This window comes from Eublepharis macularius, chromosome 2 (genome assembly GCF_028583425.1).
Source record: "Eublepharis macularius isolate TG4126 chromosome 2, MPM_Emac_v1.0, whole genome shotgun sequence".
In the NCBI taxonomy this organism is placed as follows: Eukaryota; Metazoa; Chordata; class Lepidosauria; order Squamata; family Eublepharidae; genus Eublepharis; species Eublepharis macularius.
Genome location: NC_072791.1, coordinates 213,307,651 through 213,327,878, shown reverse-complemented (window position 1 = coordinate 213,327,878; position 20,228 = coordinate 213,307,651). Strand labels below are relative to the sequence as shown.

The window sequence follows — 20,228 nt, the reverse complement described above, 5'->3', positions numbered from 1 at the left end:
CTTCTCTCACACCCAGGGCCCGTCATTCCAGTCAGAGGCCTGTCATTCCAGTCCCCGAGCCCTTCTGGCACACCCAGGGGCCGTCATTCCAGTCTGGGGCCTGTCATTCCAGTCCCAGAGCCCTTCTGGCACACCCAGGGCCCGTCATTCCAGTCTGGGGCCTGTCATTCCAGTCCCAGAGCCCTTCTGGCACACCCAGGGCCCGTCATTCCAGTCAGGGGCCTGTCATTCCAGTCCCAGAGCCCTTCTGGCACACCCAGGGGCCGTCATTCCAGCATGGGGCCTGTCAATCCAGTCCCAGAACAGGTTATCTGAGCCCAGACACTTTCCTTCAAAATCCATTCCACGTTTTATTTGCACCTCTTTTTTTGCTCTAATGCGTTTCAATGGAGCCCATGCAAGTCAATGGGCATTCCAGTTTTCCATTATTTCCTATGGGCATTCAAGCCTCTCCCATTATTTCCAATGGGCAATTCTGTCATTCGTTTTAGTACATCCCGGTTTAAAAGTTCCCATGTTATTTTAATACTCTTAAAGGTTATGATCATTAGTCGTATTAAGGAATCCGCATGATGATGATGAAAAGGTAGTAAGATAGGAATAATAATGGAATGAGTTTTATATTTTTTTAAGTAGCAGGTTTGAATTCTGCACGTGTTTATTTGAAAATACATACACTGAACAGTTTATTATTCTATCGCCTTTAAAGATTACGCTTTTTGTACTATGTACTCTAATAATCCTTGCAGCACACAGCTTTATATTTGTTTTTCTTGTCCCCTTTTATTCTTTTTTTCTGTATCCGCCTTTTGTTATAATAAATAATTTAAAAAAACTGCGAGAGACCCGAATGTGGGCGGTCCTGCCTAGTGGTTGGGGCACCCTCCCCCCTCCAATCTTCAGCCAAAAACTCGGAATTTGTCCTTCTGGACTACGTCATCCACAGTGAGCTCCTAGGCAGAGCGACTCCAGTCGAAGCCCGCTGAGTTCACTCGGCTTAGACCGGCGAGACTCTGTTTAGGATCTCACGGCTCGTTTTTTCCCCCTCGCTCCTGCCAGGCCAAGCGCCTCAGAGAGTCCCGCCCGTCGGCCGCCACGAAGCGCCTGACGTAAACAAGGAGGCCGCACAGGCCCCGCCCCCGCAGTCACGAGGTCTCGGCGGGGGAGGCTCTCTGGCGCCCCGCCCCTTCCCACAATGCCTCTCCGCCGCCCGCCTGCGCCCCGCCCCTTTCCACAATACCTCGCGGCCGCGGCCGCCGCCACTGACGGCCTGTCGCAAACGCGGCGCCTCCTCCGGGCCTCCGCGGCGCCCCGCTCCGGCCATGCCCCCCAAGAAGCCCCCGCCCGTGGCGGGCAACAAGAAGGCCGACCAGAAGAAGAAGGAGAAGATCATCGAGGTGAGCCGCCCGGCGCGGCCTGGGCGGGCGGAGCAGCCGGGGAAGCGGCCCGGCAGAGGCAGGCCCGGGCCGGCTGCCGGCAGGGGAGCTTCCGCCCGCCCTGAGGGGGCCGAGCAGCCCAGGCTGCGGACCGTCGAGAGGGCCGCGGCTTTTTCCGGTCTCCCACCCCCCATGCCTTCCTGCTCGCGTGGGCACCCGGCAGCAGGCAGGACGGGGCGGAGGCCTCACGCCGGCGCTCCCGGGGCGGAGTTTTCCTTACGGGGCAAGCCTCGGCTGCAGTGGGGCGGCTTTGGCTTTGGCTACACTACGGGGATTCAGCCGCCGAGGGGAGAGGCCAGGCTGGTCTCTGCGCCCCCCCCCCCCCCCGGAGCCCAGACTCGGCTTTGCGGCTTCTGCAGAAACATGCTAAGCCCCGTTTTATCTCCTCCTTAGGGCAGAATTGGGAGGCAGGCAGTTCTTGCTTTGCTCCCCGCCCTGGTGCTAAGCTGGGTCTAAGGGACAGACCCAGCCGAAAGGGGCCGGGGTGCTTCATGTCGTAGCTCCAGCTTATGTTCTGGGCCTGGTGTGGGTGTTTATTGAATCTCTAAAAGGCCTTTCTGTTAAATAACCTTGAGATAACATATATTTTTATTGATTTATTGTTCTGTTTCAGCATTTCTTCAACACTGTATTGCTAGAATTGCTTAGGTTCTGTTTTTGGCATTCCTTCAACTGTGTATTGGATTCTTGCTTTGTAAACTTGTGTTTTATTCACCCTACAGCATTGTTTATGAAGTTGGCCTTGATGCTGACTGTACTACTTTCACATCATGTAAACCGCCTCAGTGAGAAAGGCAGACCATAAATGACATGCATACATATATACATGAATTATATTTGTACCCTGCCCTCCCCATGAATGGGCTCAGGGTGGCTAACAATAATAGAAAATCATACATTATACATTAAAGCCATTCATATGCCTAAAAACAACACAAATATAAATTACAGGAACTGGTGCTATCAACAGTACAGGCTACAATAAATATCTAAAAACTCTGGCTATAGTTGTGGCACAGGCCTCCGGCAGCTGCTGACCGGGCACAGTGAGCAGGAAAGGGACAATTCGCTGGCAGGACTGAAGGCAGTTGCAGGGGATGTGTCTTAATGTATTCTTTGAGGGGCTGCTATGAACTTGTAAAAGTTTCGAGACTAAGTTTAGGCAATCCAGGGCTGTTTTCTGTGCCAAGCATTTGTTCCGGAGTACGTGACGAAGGAATTGGTGAGAATGCCGTGGGCTTGTGTGTATTTCCTCATCCCTGAGTCCTTTACTTTGGCTCAGAGGGTGAATTTTCCAACAGCCTTAAGCTTTGGTATCGGTGGTTGGAAAAGTAAGAGCTGATTTTTATGGTAAGATTAAGACTGCAGTTCTGTGTACATTTGGAAGTTCTGTTGCCAATATAGACATGGGCATGCTTATTGTGGGTTTAACATCACTGTGTAATAAGACTGAGCACTTTCGAGTGAGAATGCCTAGAACTGGGCAGTGAACACGCTATTAGCCACCTTGAAGTTTCCTTTGGATTCTGGTGCGCTAGCATGTGCTTTGGTACTATGCATGCGTAGTCTCTACTGTTGAACAAGGAGGCTGAGTGAAGAGCATAGATGGCTGGTGGGAGATACCACTTATCCACTCCGAGTTGATACCCAGAAACCAACCATGCTGTTTTATTGTATTTATAGTCCAACTTTGTTACTGAGACTCAAGGCAGATTACACAGTGAAATTTCTGGCCTAGCACCCTTGACTCCTCTCTGAAAATGACTGTCCAGAAAACCTAGTTCCTGTTAAGTGCTCCATGTTTACATACTCAGTTTGATAATGGAGTGCTGTAAACTGTGCAAACTGCACAGTGTATCTATATCAGGATAGAGTGCATCCCTTTGCATAACGGGGTTAACAACACTTCTGTATATGTAACAATAGTTAATAGAAAAGTCCAAAGAGAGAAGACATTAAGATTTATTTTAGGCTGTATAGCACAGAACAAAATTAAAGTTCGACTATAGTTTTGTTCCATAGATGTAGCATCATTGTGCTTTGTGTATATTGCCACTTCCTGGATTACAACATTCAGTCATTCACAAATAGCAATTGAGGGAACACAACATGCAGCACAGACACACATGGTAAAATGTAACTGGTATGTACAGTTGTCCTGAAATCATAGATTTCATCATTGCAAGAAGCTGTGTAAACAAAGAGACGTGTGGGAGAAAAGATTGTAAAGTTCCTTCTTTTTGGAAGACCCTCGGCCTGAAATCAGATGACTACATATTTCAGGGTGTGTGTATGTGCATCAGTGAAACTATTGTTCAGCTGTTGAAACCTGAATAGTTGATAAAAGTAGATGAGCAGTAAAGAAGCTCCTACATAAATGCAACTGCTGTCTTGTTACTTCTACAAATCTTTCCCATATAGGACAAAACCTTTGGTTTAAAGAATAAGAAAGGAGCAAAGCAGCAGAAGTTTATCAAGGCTGTGACCCATCAAGTGAAATTTGGTCAGCAAAACCCACGACAGGTAAGCAGCTTTTTCCTTGCTTGTTGTGGGTTTTCCGGGCTGTATTGCTGTGGTCTTGGCATTGTAGTTCCTGACGTTTCGCCAGCAGCTGTGGCTGGCATCTTCAGAGGTGTAGCACCAAAAGACAGAGATTGCTTCTGTTTCTTCCTTTGGCTAGACCCATGGTACTCACTCCATGACTCCATGAAAGCATTCCACACCCTGGGAAACTCTTGCAGGATGACTCAGCCCAACCCCGCCTTCCTGAGTAGATATAAATTACCTGCCAACATCTTCTCCACACTGTGACACTGAGAGATCCCTGTCTTTTGGTGCTACACCTCTGAAGATGCCAGCCACAGCTGCTGGCGAAACGTCAGGAACTACAGTGCCAAGACCACGGCAATACAGCCCGGAAAACCCACAACAACCATCGTTCTCCGGCCGTGAAAGCCTTCGACAATACAGCTTTTTCCTTGTTTTGGCTTTATTGCACACCCTGTGATCACATGATATATCAGTGAGTATTGGGAATGGGTGGGCTTCAGAAGATGTGACTTGATGATAAAGTTGGCTAGAGCCCTTGTATGTCCTTAATGGCACAGCTTCTTGGCAGGCATGATACCCCAGTGCAGTGTCAGATTTACAAGGATGAGGGGACTACTCCTTCACTGTTAAGTGAACTTAACTGACCTGTAGTAAGTGTTCCACCCTGAATACACACACTTAATTTTTAAGTTAATGTCTTGTGGGATCAGAGCAAGGCCCACCAAGCCTGTCATTTTCGACAAGAATCTGAGCTTACCACCAGATCTTTCTCAGTTGCTTACTGGTGGACTGCAGTGTGTCTTCTGCGAAAGTGCATCACAAATCCTGTATAACATGCTATAGTTCGCATTTATGCACATTCAGTAGAACCTTGTGATTCTTCATTACTGATGACTTTGTTTATAGACTGCTCAAACAGATGCTGACAAGAAATTTAAAAAAGATGACAAGAAGAAAGAATTACAGGAGCTGAATGAACTTTTCAAACCTGTAGTTGCTGCCCAGAAAATCAGTAAAGGTAAGCAGCAGGCCTTGTAGTTTCTTGTCTTACATGTCTCAAACGGGGTGTGTGTTGTCTTTCTGAAATAAATGAGGAAAAAAATAAATGATGAAACTGCATATATTGCAGGTGCCGATCCCAAGTCAGTAGTCTGTGCTTTCTTCAAGCAAGGGCAGTGCACAAAAGGAGATAAGTGCAAATTTTCTCATGACTTGTCTTTGGAGAGAAAGTGTGAAAAGAGAAGTGTGTACATTGATGCACGAGATGAAGAGCTTGAAAAGGGTAAGTCTTTCAGAAAACAGAACATGAGCAGATTTTATCGAAACAAACGTATCTTTGCACAGATGTGGATATAGTCGAAGTGCAACATTGATTTGGTGAGCATTCTTATGTAGGATGACACGTGGTATTCAGTCTGGCAAGTGGCCATAAGATGTCTAATTGTTAAAAAAAAATCATCACAGTGAAGGAATCAGCGGGCAGCATGAGTGGAAGATGCTAGCAGATGGATTTATTCCCATTTCCCCAGCTGTCTTGAGAGCTTCAGAAAGATGGCACCAAGAGAAGTGCCAGGGGCTGAAGATTCAGGAGGAGAAACGTCTTCTCAGGGGGGTCATCCACATTTTGTCTCTCTTAATCCACCAGGTTCCCCCACCTCTTAATTCTACCTTTTTGAAATTCACAGGCAGAAGTTCAAGGGAAGCGGGAAACAGGAACATTCTAGCACTACTTTCTGTTGCCACTGTATAAAACCCAGACCAGCATTATTTCAAAAAGAAAACATTTTGGGCATTTTTTGTTTGTTTGTTTCCTGTCTGGCTATATAACTACGCTTGAAATCAGTTTGTTGGACAGTTACTTGCCTTCTCTTTCAGCATCTGAGGTTTTAAACTAGATCTGAGTAGCTTTATCAGTTCAGTGATAATGGCTATAGCCAGAAAGGCTTTAACAAAATATATAACGAAAAACTAAAGCAGTATTTACTCCATGTTATGTACCTCGTGAAATGTTTAATCCTGAAAGCATGAAATCAGATGGAAATCTCAGAATAGTAGTTCAGGATTGCTGAAGTCTTAATGAACATCCAATTTTGTTGTTCCACAAGCTTGGCATTTCACTGAAGACTTCATGAAAAAGGGGAGTAAATTGGAAGAAGAGAAGGAAGTGCCATTCATGTAGCTCAATTAGAAATCTGGGCAATATATGTACATCCAATATATAATAGACATTCAGTGTCATGTAGTGTTACCTGAATTCTCATTTTGAAGATAATTCAGACCTTTCTTCAAATTGAATTCCTATTGTTCTTCCATGCCAATCTCTTTTACTGTTTGGTTTCATCTTAAACCTGTCTCCTTTCATAGTAACTTTTTTGTTCCTGAATCTGTTTGTATTCTTCCTGCATTTTTAAAAATTTTATCCTTCTTTTTCTGCCCTCAGAAGGGCCACCAAGGCAGCTAACAAAATATACAAACAAAAATTCCAATATAAAACCATTAAAATCAACCTTAAAACACAACGTTAAAACAGTTATGCATGCTCATACACAACCGACTTATGGTGATTCCAGCAAGGGGCTTTCATGGCAAGTGAGAAGCAGAGGTGGTTTGCCATTGCCTTCCTCTGCAGAGTCTTCCTTGGTGGTTGACCATCCAAGTACTGACCCTGCTTAGCTTCCAAGATTGGACAAAAACTGGCTATACCATGCCATCTTCCCTCTGTTTTAAAACACACAGAGACATAAAAACAAACATTAGACACGCTTACAAATGTGGTTCTATCTTTCTTTAATATGGTGGGGGTATTAATGTAGCTGCAGGTTTTTCTTGTTTTAGTGAGAGTTCTGTCTGTTCTATCTAGACACAATGGATAACTGGGATGAGAAGAAGTTGGAAGAGGTGGTGAACAAGAAGCATGGTGAGGCCGAAAAGAAAAAACCCAAAACACAAATAGTATGTCCTTTTCCTTGCATTGTGTTTCAGTAACTTGCTGAAATCATTTGGAGAATTAAATTTTTGGGTTGGGTTTTAACGGTAGCATACGTGGATTTGTGTCTATTTCCTATCTCATTCTGTAAAAAGCTTGTAAAATAAGATGCCCTTAAAAATCGTTGTGCATAACTTGCAACAAACAAAAACTGCTATGATGGAATTGTTATTGTGCATCTTAAATTTAATATTACAATGACTCAACTTTTTAAGAGCCTTCTGTTTTAAAAATACACTGTACGTCTTACATCAGACAACATAGCTTAGGGTTCGAACAGTGTTGCCTTATATAAACACAGTGAATAATAGCAAATCCTATTTGCAGTCAAGTGATTGGTAGCTATCTTGATGATACAACCTGTTTTGAACAGTGCTTTGTTCTCAAGAAGGTCAGTACATCAGCAAGGGTAGTCCGCTGCAGTCTAGTTACATTGCCTAAAACTAGTACGTTGTAAGAGTAGATTGTAATGATCATAATGATTGTATATGAAGGGTAAAGCGAAGCAATTAGAAAAATACTACGAAGTCTTAAATAATGTCCTGTATATAACCTCCAACTTGAATTTATTTCAAGAGAGATCCCCGCTGGCTTGGTTGTCATGTAACACTATCCCCGTCTACTATTTCCTCTTTTGTGGAAAACCACAGTTGGTAGTTATATCTGAACCAGCAAACTGTGGCGTGCACATGTCCTCTAAAACCCAGCTGCATGGTATGCATTGGATCCTATAGAAACAAATAAAGCAAGTTAGCAGAAGAGATTTTTCTTTGTCCAACTGTAGTCCTCCTCTCTGAGCCAGTCTGAAGCTTAGGGGACTCTTGGGAACAATGTGGGAAGCAGTGTGGAGGCTGCAGATGAAGGAATTGCCCTCCGCGCACAGATACATGCAAGCTCTTCTGAGACTTGTACAGCTGGTAAGGTGAGGGTGACTTTTGCCAGTTTCCCCCTTGTGACTGCAGCCTTATGCTGCATCTTGTCTTCTTTCTCAACTCTTGGGGTGGCTGGGGCTTTGGGCAGGGTTCAGTGCTTTGCCATGGGAAGGGGGTTTTAGCAGGAACGCTTCTATAAACTAGTTCCATTCACAGGATATGCTCAAGGTCTTCCATTCCCCTGTTGAAGCTTTGACTTTTTGTTGAGATGAATCTCCCTCTTCGATTGCGCACACGGCTGTTAAGCATTAAACATATTTTGCCTTACAGGCTGAGGGAGAACAAGCGTGTCTGCAAATTATTAGCACTGCCATGTCTTGAGCTATATTAATTTTTAATGGGATCATTTAGACTTCTCCAGATTCGGCCCCGAGTCTCAGTTATGTGAGCACTACATTGACAGTGAAATCCTAAGCAGAGTTACTCTAGTCTACAGCCATTGAAATCAACGGACTTAGCCTCCAGTAACTCTGCTTAGGAATTCACTGTAAATCTTGTTGCAGGTTTAGGGGTTGCTCATGGTCTGCCTATAGATATGCTACATCAGGAATTTTAAAAAGAGGGGTAACCTTCAAAAGACCATTCAGATATGCAGTTATCCTACTATATAAAAGGCTAACCGTGTTCCCGACAACTCACTTCCTACCCTGGTGCGCCTCCAGAGGGCGCTGCTGTGGAGGGAAGCCGAAAAGAGGCAGCCCGTCACTCTGAGAGCACACCGTGGTGGGAAGCCCAGGCCAGGATCAGGCATGGAGCAGGCGGTAATGCTTGCCTTCTGCCTTCACCCAGCTGGGAGCAGAAGCAGAGCAGGTGGTAATGCCTCCCTCCCCACGCCTTCACCCAGCTGGGATCAGGAGCGGAGCAGGTGGCAATGCCCACCCCTCCCACCTTCACCCAGCTGGGATCAAGAGCAGAGCAGCTTGGAATTCTAGCTCCCCTTCAAACAGCTGGGATCAGGAGTGGAGTAATGCCCACCTCCTTCACCCCATTGAGATCAGACACGGAATAGGCAGCAATGCCTGCACCCCTTCACTCAGCTGTGATCAGGAGCAGAGCAAGTGGCAAACCACCACCCCTCTTCATGGGTGGAGCAGGGGGCAATGCTTGCCTCCTGCTTTCACTCAACTGGGCTCAAGCACTTAGCAGAAGGCAATGTCCAACCCCTCCTCACCCAGCTGGGTTCAGGAGCGGAGCAGGCCGCAGTGCCAAACCTCCGCCTTCACCTGGCCAGGATGAGGCGCGGAGTATGAGGCAATGCCCCCCCTTCACCCGGCTGGTATGAGCAAAGCAGGTGGCAATACCCGCCCCAGCTTTACCCTGTCGGAATCAGGCGTGGAGCAGGTTGCAGTGCCTGCCCCCTTCACCTGGCCGGGATCAGGCACAGAGCAGGAGGCAATTCCCACCCTCCCTTCGCCCGGCTCAGATCAGTAGTGGAGCATCTGGCAATGCCTGCCCCCCTCACCTTCACCAGGCTGGGATCAGGAGTGGAGCAGGTGGCAATGTCTGCCCCCCGCCTTCACCTGGTCAGGTTCAGTCATGGAGGAGGTGGCAATGCCCACCTCTCCACCCTCCCCTTTTTCGATCCCGTTGTATTTTTTCCCACAGCAGGCTTTGTTACTAATAAAAATATAATGATAACATTTGATTTGGATACCGCCCTTCAGGACAACTTAATGCCCACTCAGAGCAGTTTACAAAGTATGCCATTATTATCCCCACGACAAACGCCCTGTGAGGTGGGTGGGGCTGAGAGAGCTCTGAGGGAGCTGAGACTGACCGAAGGTCACCCAGCTGGCTTCATCTGGAGGAGTGGGGAATCAAACCTGGTTCTCCAGATTAGTCCCGCACTCTTAACCACTACACCAAACTGGCTCTTGTGGGGTGATGGTTTCTTCTGTTAGGTGTGATGCCAAGCTGCTGAGGCACTGATTGGTTAAACCTATGTAAAGTTCAGTGGGTATTTTATTAACTTTTTACTAGAAGTATGGGTTAAGGCAGCTTATTAGGCTGTGTTAGAATCACAGACAGCTTGCTTTAATTTGTACATGGTGGCCAGAAATTCTATCCACTCCGTATATTAAAAAAGCACAGAACAGAAGAGCAGAACTTGATGATAAACATTTTATACAGGTCTGCAAGTATTTCCTTGATGCTATCGAAAACAATAAGTATGGATGGTTTTGGGTCTGTCCTGGTGGTGGAGACAACTGTATGTACCGCCATGCACTTCCTCCTGGCTTCATACTCAAAAAAGACAAAAAGAAGGAAGAAAAAGAAGAAGAAATTTCTTTAGAAGATCTAATAGAAAAAGAGGTAATGGAATAGATTCTTATGGAAAACCCTGGTTTGTGACTTATGGACGGGGAAACGGGCATGTTGGAGGTTACTTCGTAGTGAAAGATTGTGATGATAAATTAGCTAAATTTCTTTGCAACTAAGTCTTCATGCTGACTTGAAAAAAATGAATGCCCTGAATTGTAATTTCTAGCTCTTTTTAAAATTATTAAAATAAATGAATAGGATTTCAATAGAACACATAATACATTTGTTTTCACTTCCCTAGGGATAGTTTTTAAACATTTTTTTTCAGTTTCTAAGTTGGGAATGACAAGGTAATATTCAGTTCCTGTCTTCAGAGGGCACCCTTCTTTCAGAGTTATCTTTTTAAAAATCTGAACATTTATAATTCTAGCTTTAATTAATGGTTACCGATTCCTTGTCAGTTTAGAAGAGAATAATGATTAAAAATAATGGGGGGGGGCCCTCGCAGTACATTCCAGGTATATCCTGTTAAATGCAGAAGAGTCTCAGCCGATCTTGGTAAAGATATTCATAACGAAAAGCCGCCTCTGAATATTTTCTTTTGCTTTTCAGCGTGCTGCTTTAGGACCAAATGTTACTAAAATTACGTTAGAGTCTTTCCTTGCGTGGAAGAAGAGGAAAAGACAGGAAAAGATTGATAAGGATGAACAAGATATGGAAAGAAGGAAAGCTGACTTTAAGGCTGGCAAAGCATTGGTGGTAAGCTCGGCCCCTTTGGTACAGATAATAACATGAGAACCATCCTTTTTGTGTAAGCAAAGCGTCTTGAACATTGCCTTTAGTACTATATCTCTGCTTCATGTTGCTTAGCCGTGTACTTTGCTCTTTTTCTTTGTGGTTAGATCAGCGGGCGAGAAGTATTTGAGTTCCGGCCTGAGCTGGTGGATGCGGACGACGAAGAGGCAGATGATACTCATTATATTCAGGGCACTGGCGAAGATGAGGTAAAGCACCCCCTGTGACAAATTTTTGTCAGAAACCAGGGAAAAGAACCCTTTTTATTCCATATCCCAAGTCTCGCAATGTCACATTCTTGGCCAGTACTACATGACAGGCTGCACCGGCTGTTGAATTTACCACATTTGGAGAAAAAAATGGTTGTATTGTCGAAGGCTTTCACGGCCGGAGAACGATGGTTGTTGGGGGTTTTCCGGGCTGTATTGCCGTGGTCTTGGCATTGTAGTTCCTGACGTTTCGCCAGCAGCTGTGGCTGGCATCTTCAGAGGTGTAGCACCAAAAGACTTTTGGTGCTACACCTCTGAAGATGCCAGCCACAGCTGCTGGCGAAACGTCAGGAACTACAATGCCAAGACCACGGCAATACAGCCCGGAAAACCCCCAACAACCATCAAAAAAATGGTTGTCTAACATTTGAAAGATTGGCTCTCACCAAACTGAGAGCCAGTTTGGTGGTGTAGTTAAGAGCGGCAGGACTCTAATCTGGAGAGCTGGGTTTGAGTCCCCACTCCGCTTGAAGCCAGCTGGGTGACCTTGGGTCAGTCACAGCTCTCTCAGGGCTCTCTCAGCCCCACCCACCTCACAGGGTGATTGTCATGAGGATAATAATAACATACTTTGTAAACTGCTCTCAGTGGGCGTTAAGTTGTCCTGAAGGGTGGTATGTAAATTGAATGTTGTTGTTGTTATTACATGGTGAGGAGAAAACCTTTTTCTTCTTTTTCCCGACAGGTCAGTGAGCTTGTGAACATAAACGATGTGGACTTGAACCTTTATGTTCCAAAAGCAGTGGATGAGACTGGAATTACCGTAGCTAGTCTGGAACGATTCAGCATGTATTCTTCAGTTGAAAAAGATGGTAAGGTTTGTGGGTGGGGTGGAAGTCTTTTTTGCTGTTCTCTTAAAAGTCATGACGAGTCTTCTTGCTGAGTTATACAAGTGGGGACCTGCAAGGCCTTGCAGGAGAAATGGAAGTCTCACCCCCCCAGTCCCTTCAGTCGCTGTCACTTGCTCCATTTCCACCTGTTTCCCCCCGCCTCACCCCCCCTTTCCCCTCCCCCTTCATGGTGCTGCCAGCTGGCACCACTTCCTCAGTACTGGGTTCCACTTTGGGTTTGGACAGCAACCAAAAGTTCCCCTCCCAAGGTCTGTTCGTGCAAAGGCATCACTCAATATTTTGGGGTATTCCACCCCCCTCCAGAGGGGCAAAGAAGAGTTGGCAGAATGCTGCCATTTCATTAAAGCAAACAAGCTTAACTTGATTACTTGGCAGTATTTCTGTGAATGGCTGTTTAGTACGTCTAAGATCTTGTACAACACCCAGCAATTTTATCCCTATATATAATGTTCAATATCTTCCATAAGTTGGAGTACAGTAAATGTGACTTAGCTCAGGGCTTTTGCAATCTTTTTCTGGCATTTCCGCTTGTGCAAGAACTCGAGCAGAAGAGGAAATTTTGCACTGAACCCAACCTTTAGCATGAAATTCAAGGTTAGGCGATGTGTGGGTCTCACCATCTTTGTCCTCTTCCCTTGCCTCCCCTTTTATTATCTTCCACTTCTATTGAAATTTGAGCCATGGTGAAAGGGGAAACAAATGTTCCGCTACACTAGCTGGATTTTTCAACAGACTGTACATTGTCTGTACTAGCTTGGTTATCCTATGAAACTGCTTGAAAATAACAGCAATAGTCATCAAGAGTGCTGGCTTAAGAAGCCAGTCTCAGACTCTGTGGGACTGGCTTTGTGTAAACATGCTGATGTCGAGGTGTAAATCTCCCATTCCTATTACTTCCAAATAGACTGCTTAGGATCACAGTAATACTATTGGTGTTTGGTGTCTTGAGTTACCAGTTCTGAAAAATACATTTTTTTCATTTTTTTTTCTTTTTAAATTTTTTTTTATTGTTTTCCAACACACATATATATATACAATATGAGACAGTTATCATTTTACTTGTCGATATCTATTATCTATTTCTTTATCTCTTATATTCCATCTTATTACATCAATTGTGAGTTCTATTATGTTATTATACAGTTAATCTTAATATCATATTTACGTTTACCGATTATAGTTATTTGTCATCCATTTGTAAAAAGGATCCCATGGTACCGAGATGTCTTCTTCCATTTGCCCTTTCATTAACAAATTCCGCCATTTCCATTACCTTTGTTATTAATTCTTCTTGCTGGAGGATTCTTTGTTGTTTCCAATAGGTTGCTAATAAGATTCTAGCCACTGTAACTATATGGATTACTAAGTGTTCTTGCTCTCTCTTTATATCCGACATACAGTTTAATAGAAAAAATTCTGGTTTCAAAGGAATTGTTATCTGTAAGATATTTTGTAATAACTTATGTACTATTATCCAATATCTATGCACTTCTTTGCAGGATCACCACATGTGGAAAAATGTCCCTATACCTTCTTTACATTTCGAACCCTTATTTGACATATTTTTAAACATTTTAGCCACATTTTTTCTGAGCACATCACCCTTGCTGCTTGGAGCTGCATAGTCGATATTAACAGTACATTTAACTCCAACGGAATCACTTTAGTAAACAAGGGGAGAGAATCTCTGTTCCGCTCTCTTTCTCTCCCCCACCCACAGGACTATCTGCAGCCTGTCCTTTCCTGTTTACCTTCCTTATTTATTCTGCTCTTTCCGCCTTCCCTGTCTTCGCTTTTTACCTTTTTGGCCCCTCGCTCGTTTACCACCCTGTTTACCACCTCTTTTTAGCCCCCGACCTGAGGCTCGGAAACCATGGCAATCTTGGTTGGGGGTTATCTAGCACAATGACCACCAAGCTGTCACCACATAGTCTCATGAGATCTCGGTGTTATTCTTTTCTTGAAGCAGATGTTGCTTTCATGATAGTAGGGTTTTTAACACACGATGTAGGTGGTTGGGTTTTTTAACATTTCAGGGTTTTTTTGTCTTCACTTTCAGATAACAAGCTGAGCGAAGCATCAGGAGGTGGTCTGGAGAACGGAGAACAAAGTGATTTGGAAGACGACAGTGACATTGAAGACACTCAGGAAAATGGAATCATAGATGCCGTTCCAGTTGATGAAAACCTTTTTACTGGCGAGGACTTGGAGGAACTAGAAGAAGAACTAAACACACTTGACTTAGAAGAATGAATGATCAAATTCAAATATGAATTTAAATCTCCTTGACAAAATGAATACCGGCTCCATCTTATTTATCTGCAGTTTCTTAAATGCAGTGTTCTTGGTTCCTCAAGTGATTATGGAAAGAACATTAAACATCTTTTCCCCCCCACAACTTTTTTGTGATTCAGTGTTAACTGCCGCTTCATAAGCCACCCAGTCAAGACACTGAGAGGATTCTAACATACAATCTCATGATAATGAGATTCCAATTAAAAGCAGGGGTCTAACTATTTTCCTAGGATGTATGAAGGGGGAATATTGCTGCCAGGATGTAAGAAGAGGGAATATTGCTGCCAGGCATACAAGAATATTGGAACACGATCCTTCCGCAGAGCTGCTTTTTGAATGATTATATAACAGTTTGAACTATGTGCTGTAAATCAAGATTGCAGATCGAAATGGCCATGCTTTGGCAAGCTCTGAAGTTGCTTAGATTGTTTACGACCAGACAGGTGACGGAGGTAAAGCTCCATAACGGGACACGACTATGGGGCCCTCCATTTAAGTTTTACACTGAACCCGCAAAGGTGTAAATAAAGACTCTTGATTGAAAAAACATGTTGGCTCTACATTTAGTGTATGACGCATGTTTTGCAAGTATGCATTAGACCTTTAACTGTGGCAACACTGTAGGTATGAGCTGCAGCTGACGCTGCAGTCTCTAGATTCACACGGAGCAGCAAACAGCATATTGTCCTTCCTCTGCCTTCCATTGTTTCCAAGTGTGTGGGAAACGTTACCCGTCCTTTACTTGCTTCTTTCTGGTTTCCCTACTCTTGCATGCATCCTTTGGTCGATAGTGGAAATTTGTAAGGATTTGGAGAGATTTCAGAACTGGTTATACTCAAGTTCTGTTTCAAGTGAACCGTTAAAGGAGTGGAGTCCTACATTTCATACCTAGAACAAAAGCGAAGCAGTAGTTTGGAACTGCCGTTTTTACAGTGTGGTATGAAGTGACATCAGGTCCAGGTACTTTTATCATTAGCAATCAGTGTATCTCTCGTAAGCAGAGTAGAGAAGTGTTCCGGGCAGGACAGACAGCAAGAACCGAAATGAGAGAATTCTGAAATGTGTTACATTTCTGGTGGGTCGGAGCTTAGGAGCTGAGTCTCGTTTAATTTCAAAAATGATTTTATCTGATCGTTTGGTAAGGACAAGTTGATATTGCAGTATGGCTCAAGTATTTGTAGCCGAAAGCACTAGATTGATTTGGCAAATGTTCTTTGAAGGGAGAGATTTGTTGTTAACCCTGGAAGGTAGAGTTGTCGTGATTGGTCACCTGAGTTCTGATAATACGAGAATTTAATGTTAAAATGACCCATAAAATACAACGTCCAGAGGTTGAGAAATTCAAGTTATGGACTAGTCTGCAAAAACATTGCTGGCGTTCTGTCATGGTGCGTCCCAATTAAAATACAAAATCTAGGTCTCCCTAAACCTCTTTCTTCAGTTGCCCATCTGTCTCTAAATTATTTTTCATTGCTTTTCTTTGACCTTCACTTCCTTGTTGACACTTCTCATCCTCTTGTTCTATTGAAGCCCTTTTAGATAATCACTTGTTCCTTCACCTTGATTTTATACAAAGCAGAATTGTGGATTTTTTATTCATGCGATTTTATTTTTAAAAAGCGCTTGCATTTTTTTTTTTAGTCCTGCTATATATGCTTGTTACTTTTAAGGAATAATGAGTAGATAGTTGGGTATCTTGCTGTTTCTTTTTTCTTTCGCTGTTGTAATTTTTAAAATCTTTCCCTGGCTAAACAAACTCTAAAGAAGCACAAGTGGTTCCATTCATGTGTTTTTCCTGAAAGTGATTTTGCCCACTGAAATATAGTAGATTGACTTTTGTACTTGTACTGTTTTTTGAAATAGATTGAATAAGCTTGCATTCAAGCTAAATGATGATAGGATTTGATCTTATAAATTATATAATAAAGTGTTCAGTGAACAGCATGGAAAATGCATCTAACAATTCCATCCTTGGCAGAGTTAACTCTTCTAAGCCCACTGAAAGGTAGAACTGCTTAGAATGGTAGTATGAATTGTATACCATGAAAATTAATGTACGGTAGCAGCTATTCAGTTCTCAAGTGTATTATGAAGTCTTTTTCTCAAGAGCAGTGTGTCCTGACCAAACAGTCATTTCAGCTATGTGACTGCAGGGCAACTTGGAAACACAACTCTTTATGAATAAGCTTTTAAAGAAAATTTCCCCTGGTACATTGAAAACATATTAAAATTGTGTAATTCTATAGTGTGGGCTGATAATTAAAATATTTTTTGCAGACGTACCTCAATTAGAAGGTTTTTTTTCAATGTACAGTTTAACCTAAATACTTTTAAAACTATGGATGGGAGGTATCTGCTTAGAGAAGGCATTCGTTCACACAGGAGGGAATGCCTCATCTAAAGTGATGCCTTCTGAGAAACCTGGCTCTGTAAATAGAACACATCCTTTTTCCTTCATCTATGATTTATTGGTTTGTTTATCACATGCTTGACTAATATTTCTTTACCTAATAGTTGCACTTCACGATATTAGACTTCTTTTACCATGTCTTGTAATCTACATCTCAGCTAACAGAGCAATGGTTTTTAAACTTAATATCTTTCATGTTGCCTGTTGGACCTTATTGTTGCTGTGCTTGAAATAGGTTACACCAGTACTTCCTCCCCTGCAGAAAATGGGAGTGGAGGACAACGGGGGGATTACTCCGCTTCCGTCTCTTATTTGGTCCAGAGGGGTTAGCCGTGTTAGTCTGTAGTAGCAAAATAGAAAAGAGTCCAGTAGCACCTTTAAGACTAACCAACTTTACTGTAGCATAAGCTTTCGAGAGTCACAGTTCTCTTCATCAGATGCATGCATGCATCTGACGAACTGTGATTCTCAAAAGCTTATGCTGCAGTAAAGTTGGTTAGTCTTAAAGGTGCTACTGGACTCTTCTATTTTATCTCTTATTTGGGTGTTAGAGGGCAAGAACACAGTAGATTTTATCTATGCTTAGTCTATGCTTCAGAGCCTATAGTTCATTTTGAAATGTGGCCGTGCTTCACAGACTGTGAGATGTGCCTTCTTCGTGCACCCTGGACACCTGTGGAGCATGTCATGGTGAGTTCTTTGGCATGTGCCACATTCCTTTCTGACAAGTTAAGGCCTAGGCCAGGTGCTCTTAACCTTTAATCCACTGCTGTCCACCAAGTATGCAACATCATCATTGAATACCACCCCAGTCTACAAACACTAGGGCATAAAAATGGCATACCACTAATTTATGTAGGTATGTTTTTAACTTGTCTACCTTACACACACGAGTCAGGTATACGGTGCATGGAGAGAAAACAGATTGCCTAAAGTCCTGAAAGTCTCTTTGCCCCTACAAGATCTCTGTTCAGCCAAAGTTTAGTTAATTGTCCTTGCCCATCAATACTAAATGTCTTCCATCCCAATGAGTAAATGTTGTAAATCCCTGAAAAATAATTCTTAAATGCCCCATTTTCTCTGGCAGCCACATCATAATACTGTACAGCCCTTAGTGCAGCTGTGTCTTCCTACCCAAGCCCCATAAATGCAGCATTTTAACTTCTGCCCTGGTAGTTGTAGGGGTTACTGTCAAACTAGGATCTGCAAGGCCCAGGTTCGAATCCCCACTCTGCCACTGACGCTTGCTGGGTGACCTTGGGCCAGTTACACAGCCTAACCTACCTCACAGGATTGTTGTGAAGATAAAATTGGAGGAAAGGATAATGATGTTAGCCTCTTTCGGCCCCGTTGGGAAGAAAAGGTGAGATATGAATAAAGTAAATAAAATAGTTTTAGGGTACTTCTGCACTGAAAGGCAGATGCAAATATGTAAATGTGCAGCTAAACTTTTGAAAAATAAAGATTATTTAGACCAGTGCTCAAACATGCTAGTCCAGTAGGCACCTTGAGAACAGTACTACTTTCACAGGCGGTTAATTTTCCCTTGTCTTTTCCAGACCATTTTACTGATACAATGACTTAACGAGTACAGAAAAAGGCTTTATACCGCTCAGAGTTTTAGCCGGCAACATCAGTGGGATTCCATACAGCAAAAGGGTCTGCGCTTGTGACTACAGATCCATTCAGGATTTATCCCGTGTCACATTCTTATGTTTGAGATTTGAGGCTGAGCACAGTAGACTTTTGAGGAGTTACTATATCTCATATCCTAGGAAGGTCAGACCAGGAGAAATTTCTTCTATTTTGGGCAAATGGCCAGGGCTGTTTTCACACTGCTTACCAGCCACGGAACATCGTGCCAAGCTCTGGGAACGACAGCGTCTTCCTGGTGCAATTTCACGCAAGAACTGTAGTTCACTGGGTCGTTAGCCTTTGCATTGTGTGGTGTTAAGTGGTTATGCATTTTGATTTTTTTTCTATGAAAATGTTGATTTTTTTTTTACTTTATTTTGATGGCTATTTAGTTTTATCTTGTACTGTTGCTATGGCTCTTGTAATGCAATAAAGATAGATTGGTGATGGTCATAAAGGAGAAGCTAAGGCAGGGGGAATGGGATGCCCCCTCCCTACAATGGCCCAGTCTCATCCCAGCATCACCACTGCCACCACTTTCTGCGACCCTCACAAGTGTTGTGAGACTGGGCACAGCACCACCACCCCGCAACGTCACCCCAACACAACCCCAGCATTTTGTTATAGAACCCCCTCATGTACAAATGTGATTAATGTGTTGGCGAAATGTCAGGAACTACAATGCCAAGACCACAGCTATACAGCCCGGAAAATTCACAACAACCATGTTCTCCGGCCGTGAAAGCCTTCGACAATACATGATGTGTTATTTTTATTATCTGCTTTTTTTGTTTGAGATGCAGGGTGGATTACGCAGTGTTACTCAATGTAATCAGTAGGAAGAGACATCTAATAAGTGATGTCATAGGACTAGAATGAAAGAAATCAGAAACAAAATGGTGGGTGACTGGTAGGATCTATCTTTGTTCCTTCCACGCTGATCTACTCCCTGGACTTGGTCCAAGAAGGAAAGGTTGGAGTAATCGACCAGAGTCTATCTTCTTGATAAGGCGATTAAGCGAGCACCATTGGGTAATTCGAGGGGTTGTCTGCTCTTTTTAATTAGAGGGAGACAGCCTTCATTCTTCAACAGCATTACATCTTGCCGGAGTCAGATAATACGCGGCTCACCCCTCCTAAACCAACCTTGGAAATTTTCTACTTAGATTCTGCTAGGACCTTATTTCTTTTTTCTTTTAAATGATTTCTTCCTTCTCCCCCGTCTCTAAGAGACTGTGAAGTTTTTTATTGTATCCTGTATCTGTCCCGGGACGATAACTATTTTAACGCTGGAAAACTACAAAGATGTCTGCTATTCAGCTCAGCATTGACATATTCAGTAAGTGAGACATAAAATAATTGGGATTTCCTCTCTGATTGGCAAGTTACTGATAACTACAGGACTTTCTTAATTGCATTTGGGAATTTAGCCAATTTTATACAGAGCTCTTCTAATTGAATTTGGGGATTTTACCAGATCATTTCCTTCCTTTATCCTTTAACTTTTGGCTTGTTTTACTAAACTTTTTTAAGGACTATGACAAGTGATGTTATAAACAATTGATTTTAATACCCTACATTACCAGGCTAATTTGGACTGCAAATCACCTATAGGAAAGAACTTGGAAGTCTTTATATCAGAGATATAATACATTTGTGGACATAAATAAAAAAGGAGGGATATATGGTGGATTTTGAACTGTGTAGTTTCACCATCTACTACCACCTGCTGGACTAAAAAATGGTCACAATCATGAAGCAACCTCAAGAAGAAATTATACAAAGAATCTCCCAAGGAATAGCCGCC

The 20,228-nt window shown here is 43.2% G+C and overlaps 1 protein-coding gene across 1 annotated transcript; it reads left to right on the top strand.

Moving 5' to 3' along the window:
• The first annotated feature begins 1,228 nt into the window (after nucleotides 1–1,228).
• On the top strand, nucleotides 1,229–16,214 carry ZC3H15 (zinc finger CCCH-type containing 15). Its single transcript, XM_054971709.1, has 10 exons — nucleotides 1,229–1,397; nucleotides 3,858–3,959; nucleotides 4,893–5,004; nucleotides 5,116–5,268; nucleotides 6,847–6,938; nucleotides 10,035–10,217; nucleotides 10,779–10,925; nucleotides 11,069–11,170; nucleotides 11,916–12,042; nucleotides 14,141–16,214. Exons 1-10 carry the CDS (start codon nucleotides 1,323–1,325, stop codon nucleotides 14,332–14,334), a joined length of 1,287 nt encoding a protein of 428 aa, XP_054827684.1. The 5' UTR covers nucleotides 1,229–1,322; the 3' UTR covers nucleotides 14,335–16,214.
• Nucleotides 16,215–20,228: the final 4,014 nt, after the last annotated feature.

Bases quoted from the DNA above. Each gene is read 5' to 3' on its own strand.
- ZC3H15 (XM_054971709.1), top strand. From the start codon at position 1,323: ATGCCCCCCAAGAAGCCCCCGCCCGTGGCGGGCAACAAGAAGGCCGAC. The intron at 5,005-5,115 runs GTAAGCAGCAGG...CATATATTGCAG, and splicing joins TGCCCAGAAAATCAGTAAAG to GTGCCGATCCCAAGTCAGTA. The intron at 12,043-14,140 runs GTAAGGTTTGTG...CTTCACTTTCAG, and splicing joins TTCTTCAGTTGAAAAAGATG to ATAACAAGCTGAGCGAAGCA.